General features: G+C 37.3%; 1 protein-coding gene across 6 annotated transcripts in view; it reads right to left on the bottom strand.

Moving 5' to 3' along the window:
* The window catches only part of LOC128988111 (thymidine phosphorylase-like), an 82467-nt gene that overhangs the window by 23554 nt on the left and 39643 nt on the right, over positions 1 to 19270 (bottom strand). For all 6 annotated transcript variants that reach the window (XM_054409323.1, XM_054409322.1, XM_054409324.1 and 3 more), the window contains exons 3-7: positions 9960 to 10040; positions 6403 to 6524; positions 5885 to 5954; positions 5071 to 5229; positions 1292 to 1410 (exon numbers count right to left, since the gene is read on the bottom strand). In XM_054409323.1, coding sequence (XP_054265298.1) covers positions 1292 to 1410; positions 5071 to 5229; positions 5885 to 5954; positions 6403 to 6524; positions 9960 to 10040 — 551 coding nt within the window. The remainder of the gene's footprint in view (positions 1 to 1291; positions 1411 to 5070; positions 5230 to 5884; positions 5955 to 6402; positions 6525 to 9959; positions 10041 to 19270) is intronic.

Genomic DNA, 19270 nt, shown 5'->3' with positions numbered 1-19270 from the left:
GTAACTGGGAACAAAATAAATGTATGTAAATTTTGATTACCAGGCAAAAGCCCATGAATTGTACACAAATATTGAATGCAACTGGAAAATTGCATTTTAAATGTGAGCCAATAATAGTCAATGACCAAAAAATAATTTATTATTAAAGTTCTTTTGACTTTTTACACACCGTCAGCAAGTAAGAAATCTATAATTGTGGTAAATGAAAACGGTGATCCCGAGACAGCAGTATACCACCTAAATAATGTTCAGTGGTAATCTCGGCAGTGGCCACTTTGACGTATACAAGCCAGTCAACAAAACCTCAGTTAACATAGCACCTATAGACATATATTTAGGAGAGGTTAGAACATAAAAAACCTACAAAAAACATGTGCGAAATATGATATTTATAAAATAACCATGACCAATGTTGAAGCTCCTAAATCTCAACCTGCTAAGTGATTCTAAGGGGAAAATTGTTAAACAAAAGGGTTGATTCTCCAACCAAAAAAATACAGCTTCGAGATGCTGCTAATAGATAAATATAAAAGATATTACAATAAGATAAAAATGTGAACATTAAAAACTGACTTTGGCTTAACACTAATTCTGGTAAACACTATGATTCAGACGAGACCGATTTGATTTGAGATAGGATCCATAGATAATGTTTGTGACCAATGCAATATATTTACATTGAAAGGCAAAGCAGAGGTGTGGTGTTGCGGCAACAAGAAAGTCTGCCTCCCGAGACCCTACGTAGCCTCACCGTCTGTGATCACTCTGAGAGTGAACATTTGAAAACATAATAAAGGAAATACATCAGTACTTTACCACATATTTGCACAATTCAGCAGCGAGTAGATACTGAAGCACTGTTATTGACATTTTAACCTCAGTTTTCAAAGGTACTTTCCCAGCAATTGGTTGCCGAATATTGCATTCAAGTCCTGTCCGATCACTACCAATTAGATAAGTTGTGAAAAAAAGAAGGAAAAAGATGGTTATAATTTTAATCATCAAACCATGCAAGGAATAACATTTAGGCTACAAAGGTAATGCTGAAACTTCCAAAGCCAGTCTACACCCATGGATAAAGCTGTTAAAGGCTTTGATGCTGCAAGGATTTTTGTAATAGAAACAAACAAGTTGACAGTGAAAACGTAATACATACAGTACAACCAAGTTCCTCTAAATACAGGTGATGTTTTTAAGTAAATCTAGAGTTTATACTAGAACATCTGCAACAGTGTTATAATAGCATGCTTATAAAGTGTAGAAATGGACGTGTTTTCATTTAATTACTTACAAGATCCCTTGCCAAAGCTCTTCCCATTTCCTCAGTCTTGCAAAAAGCTGCTCTCCCCACCTTCACATCCACCACCAGAAACTTAGTTCCTGAAGCGACCTTTTTCGATATAATTGAAGCTAAAAACAATATTTATGTTTTACGTGCTTTAAGATGCACAATTTACGTTAAATATGTCAGTTTCAATTCAAAATAAATATGTGTGAGAATTAAATAAGTTAGACAGTAATTTTTGTAGACCAATCATGTTTTCTTAATAGATCTTGTAATATGACATCACTAAGAAGAAATGTTATAAATATTTTTAATTGTTTGCAATTTCTTCGTGTGAAAGATTTAACATCTTATAACTTGGTGCAAGAGGACAGCTTTGATTTGGGTTCTTTGCAAAGAAAGAAATAAAAAAGTACCACTCAATAACTATTGATAAAAATATATATATTGCAGGCAAGATAAATTTTCCGGTTATTTCTCATGGTATATAAAAATATATTTATGATCAATTAAAAACATTGTTTTGTTATCAAGTATTATTTAGCTAAAAGAATCTTTTTGATTTGTTTTTAACTTACTCCGAGTTTACTTACACTCTCACACAACATAATCTAATAAACAGTGGCACTGAGCAATCTGCCAAGTCAATATTTACCAGGGTGTCTACTACATTCTGGATAAAAAATTCATGGACAATTCCCGTACATTTAAGGGCACTTTGGCGTAACCTTTGTCGGTGTTATTAGGCCTACCGAATAATTTTCCTGATTGGTCAAACTGTATTAATCTTGTTATTAACTGTAGTTGTACCAGAGAGAAGAGTAAATAATAATAGATAGCCTAAGAGTTAAAAATTTCAAAATAGAAATTTATTGACAGTAAACAAGCATAGGCCTACCTATACTTTAGGTAAAACTTTTATAGTGTAACAGAGAAACGCAATCATTGTCTCCTGCGATAGCGACAAATATCTCCATCGGTCACATTAACTTCATAACATAGCTTATCCGATCCAGGCGGATTAATTTGGCACGATTCGCCCTGGCACAACGTTAGGCTCTCGACTACTTTTGAAAAAAAAATCTTTAATGCATATTGTTGCTCAGTTCTTAGTACAAAATCAAGGTATGGTAAGCGGCTACCAATAAGCAATAAGCACAGAGTAAGATTATTGTATTTTCATTTGCAAAGTTAATATCGACACATAGCAATCATTAGTTGTTTATCTAGGCTCAATTACATTTTCTTAATACAGGGTGTCTATAAAAGAACTCCGGGATTTTAAAAATTAATATCTTAATAACTGTAGAAGATAGCAAAATAATGTAGTTAATTTCTCTGAAACGAGTAGCTCATCAAGTTTTACTCATACCGATTGGGAATGTTTTCATCAACAGTTTGCAGCGCTACGGAGCGTTGACCTTGAAACAACGTAGTGTGGCTGTCAGTGCTGTCTGGATTGCCGCGCTATGGCGACGCCGCAACAAAATGCTCAGTGCATTATCTGGCTAATAGAAACTAAATCTGTTGTTACGGTACAAAGAAACTTTTGGCGTTTAGTTTACTTCCAACAAGATGGGGCACCGCCACATTTCAGTTTGCGTGTGCGTGAGGCACTTGACGTTCGACTCGGCAACAGATGGATTGGAAGGGAAGGATCGATTCAATGGCCTCCAAGGAGCCCTGACATGACTCCGTTGGACTTTTTCTTCTGGGGGCACATCAAGAATCTTGTGTATGCTGAGAAAATTCATGATGTTGACCATCTCAGGCAACTAATAATCAATTGTGTGGCAACCGTCCCCCCAGACATGCTGGCCAGGACATGGGAAGAGGTGGAATACCGTTACGATGTGTGCAGTGCCACTAAAGGCGCTCATATTGAACTTTATTAAATTGTTAAAAAAACTTGAAAATGTAACCTTTCCAATCATGTATTAAACATGTATATAAGTTTTTTACTTCAGTGTAATATTTTGCCTCAAAACCCCGGAGTTCTTTTATAGACACCCTGTATATTTTACAGCTCTTTCAAGAATCAAAATACCCAGGCCTAGGCCTAATTATTTAGGAGGGCCTAAATAAACTGGGTAACAAACAATGAGGTTATAATAGCAGCAAAGTCACTATCATCATTCTAGTTCTTAAGATTTAGATTGCTTAAAGCATACAACTCAATAAATAAATATATGGGAAACAAAAAACATTTAAACCTGAATAGCCAACAATATAAGACAAAGATACAGAAAATGCAATGACATAATTTGAAACCAAGAAGGCCTACATAGTGATAAAACATTAATGCAAATAACAATGCTTGTAGTTTTGTCAATTGAAAGATAAAACATCCATAAAAAAGGGGTTAACTTACAAAATAAGACTGTAGATTATTTACATGTTTAATATGAAACCATAAACAGTTTTATGGCACTAGGCAATGGCCGCGGCAAAATGAATCTTCAAGCCAAGTACAAGTAAGAAGTGAAATTTAACAGCCATTATAAAGCTATTATTTTCACGATAAAATAGGTTTGGGATCTCATAATAATTCCTCATAATATAATCTCATAATAAGCCCTAGTAATAAAAACAGAAGTTGTAAAGGAATAAAAGTGATACAACTTTTATGAGCTAGCTAACTGAGTCAACAGTTCTTGGAAGTACTTGACTTGACACTTGATTGTCGTGATAAAATATTAATGGGTTTGAGATTGTTAATGGGATTTTTATTGCATAATTACTCTAGTAATAAATTATGAAAATGTAAACAAACATCTGATAAACCTTTTATGTGCTCCTAACCAACTAGCGATCAATAAAATTATGACCCATTAAAAATTTAAGGACATAGTCTGGCATTTAAGGACAATTCCCGTACATTTCATGGCCAGTAAAAAATTAAGTACAATTCCCGGTTTTCCCGGATTTCCCGGTTGGTAGACACCCTGATTTACGTTTGTACTTGTATTCACACTTTTTAATGTTTTTTTTTTTTTTTTTTTTTTGTAAGGAAACAGTTCAAGTCCTGATCTTTCTGCCCAATTCTTGATAGCCCAATGACAAATGTCATCTGGGTCCAGAAACAATCTTGCTTGAAATCAAACCAGCGACCTTCACATTTTAAGACAAAAACCTCTTGACTACCTGGAAAATTTACTAGTCCTGACACAATTTAAACATTCAACCCTGGGTTGTCTCCTGGTCAAGAAATCAATGCCTTAACCGCTTAGCAGTTGGACCTAATAAATAGCTCTGGTTATAGAATCAGCTGATTTTAATCTGTATAAAGCTATCAATCAATCAATCAATCAATAAATCTTTATTCAATACATACAACAAGTGTACATGAATGTGTCATCAACCTAAAACTACTTCAACTACTGTCGTCGCATCCAATCAACTCGCATTCTTCAATAGGAATATGAGCTAGCATCATGTCATATTTCAGCCCAATCCCACCTGTATTTTAATGTGTGATTGAGTCCAAAACTTATCATCCACAAAGAATTTTTTATTTACAGTTTTTTGTTTGGAATTTTTGTTGTAAATATCAAGCGCACATTACTGCTTCAGTATACAAAATTATTTTTTACATCAACAAATTGTTTAAAAATAAATTGCTAACATTTTTATGTTTTAGGGTAAAAATGGGAAAACTAACACATGAAATCTGAACCCATAAAACCCTTTATTCCCTTGATGGTAAATTCGCTAAAAAACTACTAGTCTGTTACAATTGATCCCTTTGGAAATAATAATACTGGAGATTCCTCATATTGACTTACAGACAATTAGGTGAATGTTGTCCACAGTACAAGTGATGTCTCTCACTCTGTACAAGGTCTTGTCTGCTGGACACAGACTCTGTGTGGCTGCGGTGATGAAACAACCTGCGTGCTCTAGTGCCTTCTGCATCTGACAAACGTCTAGGTCTACCATCAGCCCTGAACAACAACAACAATAAACTCTGAGAATACTTTATTTGAGTAAAAAAGGTAGTTGTAGAATGTACTTAACCCCCAAACTCCCCAAATAAAAAACTAATGTGTCCCTAAAAATAAAAATTGATAACATAGATTTCATCTATCACACTATCTATCTTAGCATCACTTTTTCTCGCCACTGGGAAAATTTGAAAACAATTAGAGATGTTTGCTGCTTGCAAAGTCATAGAATTGCTCAATGGCCAATGTATTAGGCCTTCAATGCAAATACTGGCCCTAAAAGTAACCCAACATTTGTAATGCTACATCAAGCCAGTCTAGAGAATCTATGTTGAATGAAAACATAACAGATATCCAAAATAAACCAATTTAGTGGCAGATATTTAGAATCAAGAAGTGACAAGTAATGATGTTGGAAGAGGTTTTACATTCGAAGCTGATTTACTGAGTATATCATAATGGTGAGAATAAATACAGCGCACACATAAGCAGTATGGGGGCAAAATAGTCTTAATTGACTGCTGTTTGAAGTGGCTCCTCATGTAAACTCAATAACTACAGTACCAAAAATTTAACTGGTTTTATTAAAGTGCAACAACAGTATAACTCCTTAGGAGTCCTTAAATAATCCTAAGTGCAGCAGTGCAGTACAAACCTGGGATGCTTTCCAATTTGTCTAATGTTCCACCGGTGTGTTCTAAACTACGTCCTGAAATCATCGGCACCTACAAAAAATCACATTGCAACCAGAATTACTTTCAGTTTCGTAGACTAACAATAGATGCAAAGGAAGTTAATGTAATGTAATTTTGAAACTGTTTGTGTTGAAGTTTTAAAAGTCTGCAGGCTTGGTAAGAACAATGACGCTTTTCCACTTATGGCCCCAAAACTCAACATTCGACAATAACCTCCAGGCATAATCAAACATATTGAAAGCCACAAGTTGGCGACAGAAATAGAGACTATTTAAGATTATAGAGACTATTTTAAGAAATAGAGACTATGAGTGTAATATAGGTTTTTAAATAGGTTTTTTAAAGACAATTACCATGTTTGAACAGTTATGTCGTTAGATCAAATGTATGTCATTAAATAATGTGACTCGGTTTCACCAGTCTAAGCTGGTCTCAAGGGAAGGAGGAGAGAAGAATATTATTGGCTTATCATGCTTACCTTTAGACCACATGCTGCTAGTATTGGGGCCAGAACTATTGATATTTTGTCTCCAATGCCTCCAGTGCTGTGTTTGTCTGCCAGCACACCTTGCCACTGTAGATCCCACTGTAACTGCTCCCCTGCTCAACATTCAAACAGTAAGGTAGCTGAAGACTATTTTAAATCATTTGTTTCCTCCAGTTTGTTTAGAGGGTGTTTTGTTTTATACATAATTTGCCTCCAGGATTGATCTATTGACATAAAATGAGGTTACTAACCTGTCGTCAATCAGTCCTCTATTGTCTTGGATGACTATAGTTTCAGGGTTAAGACCCCATTTTCAAATCTTCTCTTCAGTCGTCAAATGTCAAACATATTCTCTTGCATAAACTGTCGTCAAAATTACTTTACACATACACATAAACACACACAAAAACATTTATATTTACAAATCATGTACATGCGCGTGAGGCCGGCCAAGGACAAAACCAGACTAGTCTTAGACAAGACTAGTGGCCTTGTCATTGGCAAGAGAATATGTTTGACATTTGACGACTGAAGAGAAGATTTGAAAATGGGGTCTTAACCCCAAAACTATAGTCATCCAAGACAATAGAGGACTGATTGACGACAGGTTAGTAGCCTCATTTTATGTTTTGTTTTGTTTACTACTGTATTTGTTTCTTTTTACGACTCCTACTTTCCCAGCCTAATCCAGCCACGGTTTAGGTTGGATTTGCTACATAATCCAATAAATCCCACGGTTAACTGGGATTTACTGGCCGTGGGATTTGCTACTTGCTTAAACTTGATCAAATGATATCCATAAACAAGCAAACCACAATAATTTACTTGTTCTCTATAAGAATAACACAAGAACTTTGAATTGTCTCTGTAACCATTAACCCATGACTAATTCAATATCTGTGTACAGAGTTGAATTTGTTTAGGTATGCATTATTTATTAGAACAAATTTAATTATCCCATTATTATAACAAAGGCCTTCATTCCATGAAAATTGTCCAAAATATGACAATAAGAGATTTTAGTTAATTATGTATACAGCATTTTATTGCTGCTGTTGGCTACGGTACTTGAAATATTTTATGTTGTGCCGAAAACTGCAACAGATCTGTGCATTGGAGAAAAACGGATAAAAAATGTGTCTACTTGCTTGCATGACATATAATAGGTAAATGGGAGGTTTTTGGACAATTGGACACAGTTCTAGATATTAAAAATGGTTTTATAAAGTCACCAAACGGCTTTTAAAAGGATATGGCTACATTATGTTTTGAAATTCACGAATGCAATCGTCATACCGTTGTTAAGTTTTTTAAATGTTTACTTGTTTATGAAAAATAATAAAAGGGGAATTAGGAGGTTTTTTGGTACAGTTCTAGGTGTTAAAAATGGCTTTAGAAAGGCACCAAACGGCTTTTAGGAAGATAAGGTCTACTACGGTATGTTTTAAAATGCATGAATGCAATTGTCATAGTTTAAATTTTTAAATGTCTACTTGCTCATGACAAACTTCAAAGAAATTGTGAAATGGGAGTTTTTAGACAATTGGACACAGTTTTAGGCGTTAAAAATGGCTTAAGAAAGTCACCAAGCTGCTTTTTAAAACACAGCATTTTCCGGATCCCACTCCTTTATTTGGGGGTGTGGATGGATCACTGGTAGCCCTCCCCCCTTGACAAGGTCTTAGGGCCCTTTCACACGAGGCCACTGGTGGCCGCCACCGGTGGCCGCCACTGGTTGCCCGCCACAGCTTTAACATTGTTTTAAATGGGACCTTTCACACGCAGCCACTGTAGTTGCCCGCCACTACACAGTGGCCGAGCAGTGTCTCCTCGCGCAACTGCTAGTCGGCAACCGCCGGCAACTGCAGTGGCGGCAACTCGTCGCGGGGCATTGAATTTAATGGGAGCTTTCACACGAAGCAACCAGTGTCCGCCACCGTGGATGAGCGCGCAGCTACTATTTTGAATCAGTTCACGTGCAGACTGCAAAGACAAACGCACTATGGTAGTTGTTGAGTGTTTTCGTGTTGAATTGTTTGTTTGTGAAAATGAGTGATCAGAAGAAAAATAAAGAGGACGTTTCTGAAAAAGAAAAAGACAAAGGAAAGCAACAGAATAAGAGAATAAACAAAATAATAGAAAACAAAGTTAATACTGAAGATCTAATTTGCGAAATTGAAAAGTAACCGGCAATTTGGTATAGCACGCCTGTGTCTTTGCCTTATTTTCTTTATTATCAACGCGAGAAAAAGGAGATGTTCATTGTTCGACAGCATTTTCACAACTACCATTGTACAGTGGCTGTAGTAAAGTGGCTTGTAAGTTGCCTGTATCATCCACTGCAGTTTCCCGGCCGGTAACTGGTGGCGGACACCGGTGGCCGCTGTGAATTTTTAGTCTGTGCTGGGCTTTTTAATAACACAATACATTTCCCAAATATCTTATTTATTGAAAACACACTTTTTTAATGTTACAATTTCCACAGCAAAACAACTACTCAACCTCTCATTACCACGGCCATTTTTACTTCTCTTTTTCTATACAACTCAAAGACCTTCTTGATATAAAAAAAAACTTCTTTTTTTCTAAACTCAAAGGCAACAAAAGAGTTGATAATACAAACAAAATATATATCCAATATATAAAATTCTCGTGTCACAGTGTTTGTCTGCAAACTCCTCCGGAACGACTTCACCGATCGTTATGAAATTTGGTGTGTAAATTCTGTAGGTATGCGAATCGGACGTAAACTATTTCCCGTTTCAAAATTCTTAAAAGGGCTCCGCCCCAGTGGCTCTGGAGTTTCCCATATTAACCTTATGAGAAATGGAATTAATGAATCTTAACAGCTGTTTCAATTAAACAAGTTGGTTCTGTTCTATGATGTTCAATAGCATTAAAGTTACAAGGATTACCAACAGGGTGCAGCACTATTATTTCTTTTACATTTATGACAACAGCTAATTTGCAACCAAAAGGTGAGTGAGCGTAGCGAACGAACTTCAACCTGGAGGCGAGTGAGCGTGGCGAACGAGCTAACCTGAAGGCAAGTGAGCGCAGCGAACGAGCTCCAACCTAAAGGTGAGTGAGCGTAGCGAACGAGCTCCAACCCAAAACCTTTAAAAATAAAAAAAATTACCAGGACGTGATTGAGCGATGCGAACGAGATCATCTTGAAAATTAAACGTAACGGTACTTTCTTTCCATCGGTCTGTCTTAGGGGAAACCTATAACTTAGGCGATACGAAGTTCGCCGGGTCAGCTAGTATATATATAATAATTTTAAATGAATAATGTTAAAATTATTTATCTCAACAGCCGCCACCAGTGGCCTCGTGTGAAAGGGCCCTTAGAACAGCCATTGTGCACCATGCCACTTACAGTAATAGTTTAAATATCTCTACAGGGAAATTTTTGCAAAAAAATCTGGCTTCAGATTTGACTAACTACTAGATAAGAGTGCTACTTGACTATTAATGGCTAAGACTAAGACTAAAAATATTAATGAATGTAAAAAATTATTACATACTGGAACTAAGGCTACATACCCGAAAACACCATGGCACGGGTGAGGTCTACAGTTTCTTTGTATGTCAAGCCACGGATGTACATGGCCATTAACATGGCCCCTGGAACAAGGAAATGTTTTCTATCAACCAGGAATGTTAATAAAGAGGTCAACTATTGTGAGCAACATTACATAGTAACACCAAATCCTACTTACCTATTTATAGTTAAAATAATAAAATACAACCTTTTCTAGCTATCCCAGGTTCAAGAGCTTTACCGGTAATTAAATTAAAATACTAGTTATTATGTTTTATGTGTGGCTTATTCAGGGGGTCTTCTTACGCTAACACACTAATACTATTGAGGGGACCTGTGCGCTAATTATTGCACGTTTTGTTAGAGTTCAAAACTTGTTTCTGAGGGAAAACAAATAATGCAATGCCCTTTTACCTTTCAAAGTTTATGTTTGTTTAGACATTTAGGTGAAAAAAAAACTACTACCTGGGCTGCCGAATCTAATAATGGAAGACCAGGCTTAATTCCTAGGAATAAAAATTGACGAGAACACCTCCTGGGAACCACACATCAACGTCCTACATATCAACGTCAAAAACTTAGCTCCTGCCTCTAAGTCTTAAAAAAAATTAAGCACATGAGTGACGAGGGCACAATAATGACTGCCTAATAATGTTCTGTTCGAATCCCACCTAAGATACGGTCTGATAGTCTGGGGGGTAATACAGCTGGCAACATCAAACACATACTTATCTTGCAAAACTAGAGCAGTGTTTAGGATCATATCTGGACTACAATACAGGGATCGCTGTAAGGAAGCATTTACAGCCTTGAAAGTTCTAACAGCAACTGCCCTATATATTAGGGAATGTAATCTTGTATGCTGAAAAGAAATCACCACCAAGAAGAGCAGACTTCCACACCCATTACACGAGAAAGGCCTCCAGGTTCAACCTACCCCATTACAGCTGCCTATATGAGAAAAGCCCATCTTATGTATTAAACAAACTACACAACTATCTACCGGAAGAAATAAGGTGCATCAGGGGAGCAGCTGAAGACAGAACTCACCCGCTGGCTTCAAATCCGTCCATTTTACACCATCGACGAGTTTCTTAACTGGAAGGACCGGCAACCCCAGTCGCCCACCATCGCTACTAGTCGCGAGCCCACACGACTGTCGCAGCACCAGCGGGCCATGTTATCATTTGCTGTTTATTACACACTGCCACAGTGGACCCTACTCTCTGCCCTCGTCTCAGTCCAGATTTTTGTTTCAAAATTTTATTATATTATCTGTATATTAATAAATACCGGTATTGGTTATCTTTTCCGAGTTGGTTTGGCTCTTACCTGCCCGATTTTCATAATTTTGGTCTTAATTTAAAGGTATGCACGTACAGATTTGCCACCAAGCATCATCATTCTTTTATCTACTGTACTACTCGGCCAAAAAAATTAATCAGATTTTTTTCAAATTCTTACTTCAATTAAAGCTGTATTTCGCTAGTTCTAATTACATCATCCTATATGTTTTGGTCTAAGAACCTTCAGTGAAATAACAGCTTTCATTTTGAGCTATTGATTATCAAGATCGGGTGTATGTGAAGGTGTACGCTACGTGAAGGGTGTACGCTACTGAATCACAAATCAACAATAATTATTTCACATGTCTTACATCTGGAAAAACAATAATTATTATTATTTTAACACTTATCTGCAATCAATGATACATAACTCCATTTTTATTTAAGTTATTCAACATGTCTTGGTCTTGAAATAGGCCTACTCCTCAAAACATAGGCTTTCATTTCAGATGTTGGTAATTTTTTTTTTTATAGAGGCTTACAAGTATCCATGGGTTTTAGCGCAGCTGGAACAGTTTATTGTGCACCCTCATTCACAGGTCCTCATTTTCCTCAAATCCCAGGTCCTTTGTGAACCATGAGATCCTTTTGACTATGGTGACCCGTTCTTCCCTTTGATCTCCAGTCGATAGGCCAAGGGATCTCATGCGCAGACCTTGTAGGGCTGGGCACATAAATATCACGTGGAATGTTGTCTCCTCCTCCTCTCCACATTTCCTACATAAGAGGCTTTCAACTTGAATTCCCATCTTGTATGGATGTCCACGGAATACCCAATGGCCGCTAATAAAGCCAACCACCTTCCGCAGGGTCTTCCTACTCAGCCCAAGGGCATCTGCCGCTATCGCATCAGTAGGTGTCTGCAGCATTCTCTTTGACTGTACATTGCCTTCTGTTCTTTCCCAGCTCCTTCGATGTTCTATGACAATCCACTGCTGAACAGCTCTCCGTGCTGTGCTGTAAGCAATGCCACACGTCGGCTCTGGACCCATGAACTCCCATTGAACTGGCTTTTCAACTCCTTTGTTTGCCCACTTGTCAGCTCTCTCATTGCCAGCAATACCTTTGTGCCCTGGAACCCAACTAAGGGTGATCCTGTTGTTCTTTCCCAGGGCTTTCATGGCCTGATAACAGTCCCATACAGCCTTGGAGGTATAGTCAAAACTTGCAAGTGCCATTAGTGCTGCTTTGCTGTCCGAGTTCATGTATACAGTGTGGCCTGTAAGACCACGCTTCAAACACACTCTTGCACACTCGGACAGGGCAACAACTTCTGCCTGGAATACAGTGGCCATATTTCCCAGGCTTACACAGAACTGCGCCTTGGGTCTGACTCCATATATTCCAGCCCCCGTGCCCGTTGGCTTTTTCGAGCCATCCGTATACCAAGTGATCCCCCTTTTCATGTATTCAGGTTCACCCTTGTCCCAGGCATCCCTGTCGTACCCTACCAAAATTTTGGGTAGGCCCGGGCCTACATGGCCTACCCTCTGGAGCCGCCCCTGTTACTACTACCAATAAAAGTAGTTAATTTAAAATCCATTTTTACAAACTCTTTCATCTATTGATTAAAATTTTATAGTGGCAAACATTGTGTAAACATTCAACTGAAGGACCAGCTGTTAAATTACAATTACCATTTAAAATAGTTACTAGCCAAGCCGTGTAAAGCATTCATACTGCATCCTCCTCATATTCGTCTCTCTGCTAAATCATAAACTTTGAAATGACACCTCAATCATAAAAAATTGTCAAGTAAGATGGGTGAAAAAGGGATAGTACAGAGAAAACCCTCAAGTATATAGATACATCATCTCATCTCACATGTTTATCGCAATAGGGTTGTACAAGTTATATGACAATGGACTTGCGGCGGAGTCATGTTAGCGGGACGTCATTCTTGTTCCATTAATTTCATTTCATGGACTAGGGGTGTTGGAATGCCACACAACACTTGGGACGTGTATTATTTTTGCAATGCCATCCAAGCTGGAAAAATATGCATTTCATACCTAATATAACTACTACCTTTGACTATCAAGAACACAACCAACAAGGTAATAACTACTTTAATATATTTTTATTATGTGCTTCCATGTCTGAAGCTGTATCACGATTGTCTATAGTTTTCGTGAAATAATAATTGGAATGAACTAAATTGATAACATTTTATTTGAACAAGTCTTTTGTAAGAAGTCTCTAACACTAATAACAATATTTGTTTTCATCTTATCATAATAATATAATATCCTAAATAAAACATATGTTTTATTTACAGTCTTGAAACATCCCCCTCCTTAAAGGTCGAGTCTCCTTGGAGGATGTACTTGACGTCCGTGTCTAGTCTTGTAACTTGAGTTGTCCTCTTGTGGTTTTGGACTTCTGGTACAGACACTTGTTGAATTTTGTTCTGTCACATTGTCTCGTGATGGTGTACTTTTCAAGTCATCGGGAAATGGTAGAAGATGGAAACGGTTTCTTCTTAGGTCTCTTGTATCAGTCCTGACAATATATGATCGTGGCTCAGTTGCTGTTTTTACAACCGTTCCAGGTTTTCCCACGTCAGATATCCAAACGCTGTCTCCAGATTTCAAACTTCCAAGAGATTTGGCACCATGCCTGGAGTCATAATTTCTCTTGTACTTTTCTCTGTAATTCCTCTCCCTTTGTTTCAAGTCACTCAAATCTGGCTTTTCTGTTAAAAGTCCTGGCAAAACTGGTAGGTTGTCTCGTAAACGTCGTCCCATTAGTAGTTGTGCAGGGCTAAACCCGTTCGATATTGGAGTGTTACGGTATGATAAGAGTGCCAGGTAAGGGTCTTCTTTATTTTTGTTTAGGATGCATTTTGCTACCTTCACTGCAGCCTCTGCAGCTCCATTACTCTGATGGAAGTGAGGGCTACTTGTCTTTAACTTGAAATTGTAGTCTTTGGAAAACTGCTGGAATTCCGAACCTTGACGCATGGTGAATTGGGTTCCGCTGTCGGTTCTGATTTCTTCTGGAATTCCATGACGACTAAATACTGATTTACATTTTTCAATGACTTGATGACTTGTCAAAGAACGTAAGGTTGCAATTTCAAAGTATCGTGAGTAACAATCTGTTAACACGATGAACCATTGACCACTTAACTTGAAAAGATCCATTGCTGCAATCTGCCAAGGTCTTGAAGGGAACTCTGCTGGAATAAGTGGTTCGTTTTTATTTTTCCTGTGCTGAATACATTGTGGACAACTTTCAACCATCTTTGCAATCTCACGAGATATTCCTGGCCACCAAAGACTGTTGCTGGCTCGGAGTCTACATTTTGTTATTCCCAAGTGTCCTACATGGATTCGTTTTAGCATTTCTTCTCTCAATGCTTCTGGAACATATATTCTTGTTCCTCGTAATACAAGATCATCAGCAACAGAAAGTTCTTCCTTTACGTTGAAAAATGTCTTTAATTGATCTGGAATTTCAGATTTTTCTGGCCAACCATCAATGATTAAGTTCCGTAATTTCATACAAATTGGATCTTGTCTTTGACAATGTAGGATTTTCTGTATGTTTTCATCAGTAGTTGGAACATTGGAAATGACTTGTCTCACGTAGTAAGTGAGTTCCTCCTCTAAGTCATAGTTTTCAGTGTCCTTTAGAGGGTTACGTGAAAGACAGTCAGCTGTTATTAGGTGTTTTCCAGGAGTATACACAAGATTGTATGAGTAACGCATCATTCTTAGTCTTATTCTCTGTAGACGTGGAGTTAATTCATCTAAGTTTTTTGACGTCAAAATCTTCAAAAGTGGTTTATGATCTGTCTCGATTATTATGTCCTTACCAACTATGTAGTCTTTCAACTTGTCACATGCCCAGGCGATTCCCAGAGCTTCTCGTTCTATGTTGGAATATCTTCTTTCTGTATCAGTGAGAGAACGTGATATGTAGCTTACTGGTTTGAATGTGCCACTTTTTTCTCGTTGCAACAATACTCCGCCGATACCAAATGATGATGCATCAGATGAAATCATTGTTTGAAGATTAGGGTCATAGAAAGCTAAGTGAGGAGCCGTAGTAAGAAGATTTTTGATAGTATCAAAAGCTTTTTGTTGTGGTTTGTCCCATATCCATTCATTATTTTTGTTGAGTAGCTTGTGAAAAGGCTTCAAAATCTCAGACCTATTTGGAATATATCTTCCACTAAAATTGATCATTCCAAGATATCTTTGTACACCTTTCACATCAGTTGGAGGCTCCATCTCAGAAATAGCCTTAACTCTCTCCTGATCAAGAGAAATGCCATCAGCACTCAGTTCAAAGCCAAGGAACTTAATTTTTGGCTTTGAAAAGACTGTTTTCTCTTTATTCAAGGTAATGCCTTCCTTTTGAAGCTTTTCCAGAACCTCCACCAAAACCTTGTCATGCTCGGCTTGTGTGCTTCCCCATATTAGGATATCATCAATGTAAGCTTTTACATTTCTTTGATCACCAAGAGCAGCATGGATGCATTTCTGGAAATACTCCGGAGCTGATGTAATGCCAAAGGGGAGGACCTTGAACTTAAATCGTCCCCAAGGTGTCAAAAAAGTGGTGAGATCTTGTGATTTTTCTTCCAAAGGTATTTGCCAAAACCCGTGATTGGCGTCTAGTTTAGAGAACACAGTAGCTCCTTTGATCTGTGCTATTGTGTATTCTATCCCTGGAATTGGATGTAACTGGCGCCGAACACTTTGGTTTAGTTTCGAAAGATCAACACATATCCGGACGTTACCGCTGTCTTTCTTTGGTACGACGACCATCGGAGAACACCAAGGTGTAGCATGGTCTACTGGAGTTATGACCTCCATATTTACCATTCTTTGAATCTCTTCCTTGGTTTTTGACCATAATGGTAGAGGTATTCGTCGAGGCACTGTAATTGAGAATGGCTTTGCTCCCATTTTTAGCTCAATTTCATAAGCTCCGTTCATTTTACCTAAACCACTGAAAAGAGATGGATATTTTTCGTACCAGTTCGTCGAAGTTGAAGACACACTTCGGACAACTTGTAGAAGGTTTAGTTTTTCAATGGCTGGTTTACCTAGGAGTGGTGTTTTACATTTTTCTGCTACATAAAAATGCTCAAAACAAGATTTGTTCTTATAGTCTAACTTTACATTTACCATCCCTCGTACAGCTAACTGAGTCCCATCCGGTCCTGAAAGTCTTTTACACGTATGTTGTAATGGAACTTTTTTGTTTAGCTTTATATTAGCTGGCAAAACTGAAACGTCTGCTCCAGTATCGATTTTAAACTTAATAATGTCAGAATCATTAAACCTGAGGTCAATTTCCCAAGATTCAGGGTTTAGAGCACTGTTTTCAGTAATTTTACCTATGAATTCTTCAGAATTTGATGAATTTGTACAATATTGATTAACAAACTGTGGTTCACTACTGACTTCATTAACCTTTTCTTAGAACAAACTTTAGCAAAGTGACCGTTTGCTTTACAGTTGTTACACCGAACATTTTTGGCAGGACACAAGCCTCGGCGATGGGATGGAGTATTCCCACACCATTTACATAGGTTTTCTGGATTGTATTTTCCATGGTTATTAGAAACTGTTTTCTTACAAAAAGACTTTTTAGGAGTGGTAAATTTTACCCGATCAACGGAGGGATCAGCTAGGTCAAGTTTTTGCCTAACTAATGCCTCTGAACTGCGAAGAGCATCAACTGCAGTTTCTAATTTTAGTGAGCTTTGTAACTGTAAGCGATCACTAAGGTTTTGATCATTCATTCCAACGATAAGTTGCATGAGAATCATTTCATCCCTTAAATCTCCCCAGTTGCATGGTTTTGCAAGAGTATGTAAGTCTGTGATGAAATTTTCAGCAGACTCTGAGGATCCCTGTTTTCGTCTAAGAAATTTAGCACGCTGATAAATTATATTTGTTTTGGGAACAAAATGGTTTTCAAATTTTCCCATAATCAATTCATAATTTTCCAACTCATCAGGGCTTAGATTAAAGGAATCAAATATTTCCTCAGCCTTATCCCCCATACAGTAGCAAAGAATGTCAACTTGCCTTTTCCCAGGTGCTTTATGTAGATCGCTGACTGACCTGTACCTTTCAAAGCGTTTCTTCCACGCACTCCAATCATAGGGGTTGAAGGAAAAATTGTCTGGAGGCTTGACATGGATTTGATTTCTTTGAAGTCTGTTCTCTTCAATTTCCTGTTGGATCTGTAGGTTTACATCAGACTGCGCCATGTATCACGACTGTCTATAGTTTTCGTGAAATAATAATTGGAATGAACTAAATTGATAACATTTTATTTGAACATGTCTTTTGTAAGAAGTCTCTAACACTAATAACAATATTTGTTTTCATCTGATCATAATAATATAATATCCTAAATAAAACATATGTTTTATTTACAGTCTTGAAACAGAAGCATTGTTGTTTTTAGGGAACGGTTTTGATCTTAACAAAAAACTAAATCTTTTAACTTTAAAAAATATTTGAACTTAACTAAATCAGGGGTGCCCATCCCCCCCCTAGACTCATGAAGCACCCCCCTCCCCATTTGAGCACCAGCCCCCCCCCCCCACCATCAGGACCCCATAAAAAACATATTTTAATTATAAATGAGGTGAACAACAAATGTGAAACATATTATTCCCCCCCCCGCCCAGCATTATTTGTAAAAAAAATTTGTAGATTTATAAATTCTTTTAGATATTGAAAATTAAAACCCAGGTAATCTATATAAATAAAGTTAGAGTTTTGTCTGTACATTGCTCAGAATTATACATATTTTAGGTTATTTTTACGTTTTATACATTAAAGAAGTTGAAACATGTCTTATCTCAATAATTTATGCCTGTCTGTCAAGACCCAGAAGGCATTTTACGCAGCCTTCTCTTAAGAAAACTAGAGTCCCGATTATGATTCTAATAGTTTAATTGTATTCACAGGATTGGCGAGCGTGTCTTTAGCCGTTAAAATATGGCCTCACTATTTTGGAAATAACATAACGGACGATCAAAAACCCAATTATATGCGATTGTTTTCAAGTTTGTTTCTCAATGTTTATGTTGATACAGTATTGTATAATTATATATTCTATGTTTCCATTCCTCTATGTATCTCCATTCCCCTTCCGTTCCACCCTCTAGTTTCATTCCAACTACACACTCTTCCGTCAACTCCTCAACATGTGACCCTGTGTATCTGTTGTGATTACAATGTGGTTTTATTAAAATTTGTGTTACTAATTACACACTTGTTTTAATTAATTAATATGACCCATAAACATGGCGTCAGGTTATGTTGTTAGTTTTCACTTGTGTGAACAGTAAATTCAGTGCTAGTCAGCAGATTAAAGTGGATTAGTTTTAGGTTAGGTTACGCGAGAATTGCCGTAAGTACCTAGCATAACCTATTACTCAGTGTGGATAATCTTCATTGAAGAATAAATTTCAGTAAGAACTGTCAAATTACCGTAGTAAAATGGCTTCCTCATCATCTAGCCCAAATACAAATGCCAGTATCGATTCAAATATAGGCCCCATAAGTTTAGAAGGAAACCTAGCCCAGAATTGGACGTTTTGGTATCAACGTTTCAAGATATTCCTAACTGCCTCAAACCTTGATAAAGAGGAAGATGAACGGAAAATTGCAATCCTTTTGCATAATTTAGGTGCAAAGTGTTTCGAAATTTTCAATTCCTTTAATCTAGACTCTAATTCATTAACCAACTACAACACTGTGGTAGATAAGTTCCAGGCCTACTTTTCCCCAAAGAAGAACTTGACTGTAGAAAGACACAAATTCCTCACCAGAAAGCAAAATCCCGGTGAAAGTTTTGACTCGTTCTTCACAGATTTGGTTAATAAAAGCTTAAACTGTGAATTCAAAGAACTTCGCGAAGACCTAGTGCGTGATGTAATGATATGTGGCCTCGAAAATCAGCATATGAAGGAAAGACTTTTACGGGAA

Source organism: Macrosteles quadrilineatus, unplaced genomic scaffold (assembly GCF_028750875.1).
Source record: "Macrosteles quadrilineatus isolate MER2022 unplaced genomic scaffold, UCM_ALF_1.0 Scaffold_2__2_contigs__length_208266976, whole genome shotgun sequence".
Classification (NCBI taxonomy): Eukaryota; Metazoa; Arthropoda; class Insecta; order Hemiptera; family Cicadellidae; genus Macrosteles; species Macrosteles quadrilineatus.
Note: the sequence above shows the minus strand (reverse complement) of the source record. Positions and strands in the feature narration are given on the sequence as shown.